This window comes from Panicum virgatum, chromosome 8N (assembly GCF_016808335.1).
Source record: "Panicum virgatum strain AP13 chromosome 8N, P.virgatum_v5, whole genome shotgun sequence".
NCBI lineage: Eukaryota > Viridiplantae > Streptophyta > Magnoliopsida > Poales > Poaceae > Panicum > Panicum virgatum.
Genome location: NC_053152.1, coordinates 7,939,160 through 7,945,477, shown reverse-complemented (window position 1 = coordinate 7,945,477; position 6,318 = coordinate 7,939,160). Strand labels below are relative to the sequence as shown.

Below are 6,318 nucleotides of genomic sequence, written 5' to 3'. Positions count from 1 at the left end.
GTAAATATTTTTTGGAATTTTGAATTTTACAACTAAACAAGATCTAAAACTAGATTGATCTTTTCTGTTTTTTTAGGAAATCTTTGTGAAAATTCGCTTGTCTTCCGTTCCTCCGGCAGCCTGAACATGACTGAATCTGTACTTGACGGAATTTATTTGCCGATGGGAAATTCTACGTGACGAACATGACGGGCGGCCTTGCCAGACTTGAGTCGAGAGAGCTGTGAATTCTTGGCTTTCTTCTTCTTCCTCCTCTACCACGTATCTCCTCTCCTGCTTCGAGAGTCCAAACGCAGGAGATCATCGTCTTCCGGAGGACTCTATCTATTATATCTGCTCCCATGGATCACGCATCTGCTTTCTTTATTGAGCGTCCGAATTTAATTGATGGTTTAATCGTCCTAATTCCTAAACATCAGGGTCTCTGATCTCAAAAAAAGAAAAAAAAAATCAGGATCTCTGATCCGTAGACAGTCACGACTCACAAGCCACCAATCACGAGCTGAAAGTCAGTCCGAGGGGAACGTGCAGTGCAGGGTCAACATCCTCACAAGTCAGAACTGAAAATGATGTAAGAATAAAAAAAGGGATAACAATAAGATAAGATAATCCTGAAAAAAAATTACCGTTCCAAAATTGTACTTTTACTACTACTTTTACCGACTGCCAAAACCGTATTATGCACTACAATAGGACTGTAGACATACTCCTATACTATACGATATCGTAGATGGCACATTGGCACCCGCACCCCCTATTTCCCTTCTCTACGGTGGGACCCGCGACGGCGGCGAGTACGTCGCGCGGCTAAGGCCTTGTTTGGTTCCACGGACTTTTTTTAGTCTCTGGAACTTTTTAGTATTTAGAAGTATTAAATAAAGGTTAATTATAAAACTAAATGCAGAACTCTGGGGCTAAATTGCGAGACGAATTTAACGAGGTATATTAATTTATGATTAGCGGACGGTTACTGTAGCATCAATGTAACAAATTATGAATTAATTAGGCTCATTAAATTCATCTCGCGAATTAGCACCCAACTGTCAAAAAACATTTATAAATATATTTTATTTAATACTATAAAATAATAAAATTTCTTTTGATGTGATAGAGACTTGTGAAAAAAATTCAGGACCAAACAAACAAGGCCAATCAGAGCCCGTGGGCGTGTCACGTCGGTGAGGTGGCGCGCCCCGATTGGGCCCGGCCCCGCCCAGGTACGTGGCGGCCTGCCACCGTGTCCCCGCCGCCGGGCCCTGCCAAATTCCCGCGCTCTTTAGGACAGCCCACTTTTAACACCCCTCTTAATTGTCACTAATTACTTACTCGCTAAAAATCTGCTCTTACCCTATCCAACCATCTTTAGCACCCCTTAATGACGCGAAAGATTTAAAATCATTCGCGGCCTATCTGCAAACGCGGCCTGCAAATATCTCGTGACCCCCGAGTCCAGGAGCCCCATCGGCGGTGGGGCCCGGGCGTCAGTGACCGCGGGGCCCCGGTGGACTCTCCTCGCGTGGTCCGCCCCACTTTTTAAACCTCCCCCCGGCCCGTGCTCGCTTCCCGTCCCGTCCCGTCCCCGTCACCGGAGGAGGAGAAAATCCGGGCCCACCCGCGCGCCGCTGCTGCTCCGCCCACCGCCATGGCGACCCGCTCCCCCGCGGCCTGGATCTCGCTGCTGCTCGCGCTCGCGCTCGCGCTGTCGGCGCGCGCGGCGGAGGAGGCGCCCGCGGCGGCGGCGGCGGAGGGGGAGGCCGTGCTCACCCTCGACGTCGACACCTTCGACGAGGCCGTCGCCAAGCACCCCTTCATCGTCGTCGAGTTCTACGCCCCCTGGTGAGTGACCCCCCGCCTCTCGCCCGGTTCGCTCGTAGGGTTGCGGCGGGTAGGGTAGATCTCGCGCTGGGGGGTCGCGAGGGTCCAGCGGGCCTGGATCGGGGGTTCCGCCGCGGTGGGTTTATGACTCTATGTCCGGGTGTTCAGATGCGCGAGTTGGGGAGGCTCGTGGCGCGTTCGGGGCTCCGGTTTTGGGTGTGATGCGTGGGTTTGGGGCCGCGGCCGGCGCCGATTTGGTCGCTGGCATCGCGTGATTTGTTTTGTTTCATGTCTGTGCACACCCGTGCGGACGCGCGGAGCTCCAGTTCCACACTCGGATGGGAGTAGTGGTAAGTGGTTTCCATAGATTTCTAATTTACCCGCAAAAAAAAAAGATTTCTAATTTGATTCGGGCCGTCGATGGTTTAGGGGAAGACGCATCGGGGGTTTTGGTCGGGGTTTTCTGTGGTTGGTGGGGTTGATTTGACGTTTGGGAGACTTTTTGTGATGGGTTACGCGCTTGCAAGTTGCAACCCTACTGATGTGCCTGGGCGCACTTGCAAGTTGCAACTCCACTGATGCCATTTTTTTCAGTGCTTGCTGCTGTTGTGCATCCATGATCTCTGCTGATTTGTTCTAGTTCACAAGTTGACATAGCTAATGTTGTCAAATCGAATTTGCAGGTGTGGACACTGCAAGGCGCTCGCTCCAGAGGTAATGCTTCTTGGATCCCGTGGTGGCGTACTTGGAGGGTCGTTTGGTGGTTGAATTTATTTCACATGCTAAACTGTCTTTTCTGCGATGATTCAGTATGAGAAGGCGGCACAGTCGCTCAGCAAGCACGACCCACCGATTGTTCTCGCTAAGGTTGATGCCAACGAGGACAAGAACAGGCCGCTTGCTACCAAGTACGAGGTCCAAGGGTTCCCGACCCTCAAGATCTTCAGGAACCAGGGCAAGAACATTCAAGAGTACAAGGGACCAAGGGAGGCCGAGGGCATCGTTGAGTACCTGAAGAAGCAAGTCGGCCCTGCCTCCAAGGAGATCAAGTCCCCGGAAGATGCGGCATCCCTTATCGATGACAAAAAGATCTACATCGTAAGCTCCTAATTCAGTTTTGCCCAAACCTGTTTTTTTTATTAAGTGATTATCTGTAGCATGACTTAGTTTGCTTGATTGATGTTCTTGTGCTGACTACTAACTATAATTATGGTTGCACCTGTATAGGTTGGTGTCTTCACAGAATTCAGTGGCACTGAGTTTACAAATTTCATGGAGGTTGCTGAGAAGCTGAGGTCTGACTACGACTTTGGCCACACTCTGCACGCCAACCACCTCCCACGTGGTGATGCTGCGGTGGAGAGGCCATTGGTTAGGCTGTTGAAGCCATTTGATGAGCTTGTTGTTGACAGCAAGGTTTTTCTCTCATTCTCTGTTATGATTTGCAGTACTCTTTGGTGGCATTGAGATGTATCCTATGCAGATGATTAAACATAATATCTATCTTACTCTCATAGTGTCATGTGTGAACTGTAACTAATGTCACATTGCTTCCATATTGTGCAGGATTTTGATATTGCTGCTCTGGAGAAGTTTATTGATGCTAGCAGCACCCCCCGAGTTGTTACTTTTGACAAGAACCCTGACAACCACCCATACCTTTTGAAGTTCTTCCAAAGCTCAGCCCCCAAGGTAAGAAACTGGAACTTGTTCTCAAATTAGCTTCAGTATTACTTATGTCGGCACATTGTTGCTTAGGTTGACCATATTTTGGTATTAGTTAGTTACTATTACTACTGGACATGTGCTCAGTTTGAGCCCAAAGTACCATGTCTGTATCCAGTTAGCTTTTAGTGTGCTGAAGTTCTGTACTGAGATCTATCCTGGGTACATTTGAAGCCTGCATTGCTCTTGTTGGATATGAAGTATCTAGTGCCATCAATGAACTTTTCAAAAATATTCAACTGCTTGTTCAATTTATAATTTTTGGTTATGACTTGACAAAGCTTACTGATAGGAAAAGGCTGTTTACAGCATTACACGTGGGTTTTATTTGTTGATTACTGACTATTTTCACTTTTTGTGACACCAAATGGTTGGCAGGCTATGCTATTTGTGAACTTCTCCACTGGACCTTTTGACTCCTTCAAGTCTACTTATGCTGCTGCCGCAGAGGAGTTCAAGGACAAGGAACTCAAGTTCCTCATTGGTGACATTGAAGCTGCCCAGGGTGCCTTCCAGGTATGGCTCTCACTTCCCCTTCTCTTACGCTGGTGCTGTTAATCAATACTGTAACCCTTCGTGCTAACATTCGATTTGTTGGAATGACAGTACTTTGGTCTGAAAGAGGAGCAAGCACCCCTTATCCTCATCCAGGATGGTGACTCCAAGAAGTTCTTGAAGGATCACATTGAGGCGGACCAGATTGTCTCTTGGTTGAAGGAATACTTTGTAAGTATTGCTTTGAACTTTAGTGCACTTGTGATATTCTGTTTGATTTCATATGATTTTAGGGCTCATTGATCCGTTTTATTCGTAGGATGGCAAGTTGTCACCGTTCAAGAAGTCTGAGCCTATTCCTGAGGTCAACAACGAGCCTGTTAAGGTGGTTGTGGCTGACAGCCTCCACGATGTGGTGTTCAAGTCTGGCAAAAATGGTATGCATCCTGATTAATCTTTATTTTATTTTAATCAGTTAGGGATTATTTCTGGTAGGCATACTTCGAACTGAAATATGCCTAGCATGAAGTTCTTGTCTTTATCGCTGTGATGAAAATCTATTGTAAGCTTGAAAGCCCCTTGATATATCTATTCTATTGCAGTTCTTATCGAGTTCTATGCCCCCTGGTGTGGACACTGCAAGAAGTTGGCCCCTATCTTGGAGGAGGCAGCCACCACACTTAAAAGTGATGAGGAAGTCGTGGTTGCCAAGATGGTATGTTTCTTCCTGATGCATCTAGAGCACTGTTCTCCAATAATTCCTGCTACAAAATTTAACAAGTCACTCATGTTTCCAGGATGCCACCGCAAATGACGTGCCCAGTGAGTTCGACGTCCAGGGCTACCCAACCATGTACTTTGTGACCCCCAGCGGGAAGATCACCTCCTACGACGCTGGCAGGACGGCTGATGAGATCATTGACTTCATCAAGAAGAACAAGGAGACGTCCGGCGCGACGCCCGTGTCCGAGAAGGCAGCGGAGGCAGCCCCAGCCTCCGAGCCCGTGAAGGACGAGCTGTAAAACCCAAGGCTCTGGACGCTTGCGGCTGTGAGCATGGGAGAGGAGAGGGAAAACCTGGCGCCGCTAACATGTTTGACAGCTCAAATGCCAGATTTTGCGAGGGGGAGAGAGAGAGCAAAGAGAGAGAGAGAGAGGGGATCCGTCCCATGGAGGATGATTCTGTACAATCACAGTACCTTTTAGTTGATTCTGAGAAGTGACAGTAGAAAAATACATGGAATTCTGATCAGGCTGAATGAATAAATGGCGGTTCCGCCTTGCCGAAGCTGTGTTGCCTGGTTTCTTGAGCATCTGTGATGATGGATTGCCACTAGGTTGCAATGCCATGGGAGCGCGCTGATCTGTTGCCTGTTGGTGGTGACGTCTCTTGCCGGCTTTTGAATTCCTGTTGCCCTGGACCTCTTCTGCGCCTCTCTTACCATCGAGTTCCCAATCATTAAGATTTAGGGTGTGTTTAGTTGGTGAAAAGTTTGAATTTTGGTACTGTAGCATATTTCTTTGTTATATGACAAATAATATTTAATTATAGACTAATTAGGCTTAAAAGATTCAGTTTGTGCTAATCAGTTAGACTGTAATGTATTTAATATTTCATGCATATGTCCGAATATTCAATGTGATAGATACTATGTAAAAGTTTTTGGGAACTAAACATGGCCTTATATTAAAAGAGATCCTGATAGCATTCCAAATCAAATGTGCCATACGGCAGTAAAAAAAAAAGATGTTGAATGCTCTCCTCCGCGCTACCAAAACAATATTTGGTTCATCCATTCCATTTTCTTTTTACAAGGTTATCTTTCATTAAAATTACTCCCTATTTTAAGTACCACAAGAAGACTTTAATCTTTAGAGGAACTTTTATTTTCCAAACCAAACACTTAGTAGGAATCCCCACACCTCGCAAAAGATCGTTGTACATGGATTGCACTGATTTTTTTTTTTGATAAGGTCCAAACAAAAGAATCCCTTCGATGTGTAAGTTACACTGAAATTACACTTCCTACCAAATCTAGCCACTTGGTCAACTTATCCCCCCACTATAGCACATCTAAAAGAAACATTAAGAGATGCAGTGCTTAAAACATTGGCCACCGTTTCATTCTTTTTCCTAGCTATGCTATAAAGAGAAGGATACTTCTTCACTAGATGTGCATTTCCTATTTTCTGGCTATGCTATAAAGAGAAGGATACTTTTTCATAGGAAAAAGATCGGGTTTGACTACCATCATGAACAGGTTTGGCTATCATCATGAACAGA

The 6,318-nt window shown here is 46.3% G+C and overlaps 1 protein-coding gene across 1 annotated transcript; it reads left to right on the top strand.

Annotated features, from left to right (window-relative positions):
• The first annotated feature begins 1,425 nt into the window (after positions 1-1,425).
• Positions 1,426-5,322, top strand: LOC120685320 (protein disulfide-isomerase-like). Its single transcript, XM_039967163.1, has 10 exons — positions 1,426-1,836; positions 2,499-2,529; positions 2,626-2,913; positions 3,043-3,231; positions 3,382-3,507; positions 3,919-4,056; positions 4,147-4,266; positions 4,355-4,472; positions 4,638-4,750; positions 4,833-5,322. Exons 1-10 carry the CDS (start codon positions 1,643-1,645, stop codon positions 5,055-5,057), a joined length of 1,542 nt encoding a protein of 513 aa, XP_039823097.1. The 5' UTR covers positions 1,426-1,642; the 3' UTR covers positions 5,058-5,322.
• The last annotated feature ends 996 nt before the right edge of the window (positions 5,323-6,318 follow it).

Coding starts and splice junctions, on each gene's coding strand:
- LOC120685320 (XM_039967163.1), top strand. CDS start 1,643: ATGGCGACCCGCTCCCCCGCGGCCTGGATCTCGCTGCTGCTCGCGCTC. Junction 2,914..3,042: donor ATGACAAAAAGATCTACATC/GTAAGCTCCTAA, acceptor GCACCTGTATAG/GTTGGTGTCTTCACAGAATT. Junction 4,473..4,637: donor GTTCAAGTCTGGCAAAAATG/GTATGCATCCTG, acceptor ATTCTATTGCAG/TTCTTATCGAGTTCTATGCC.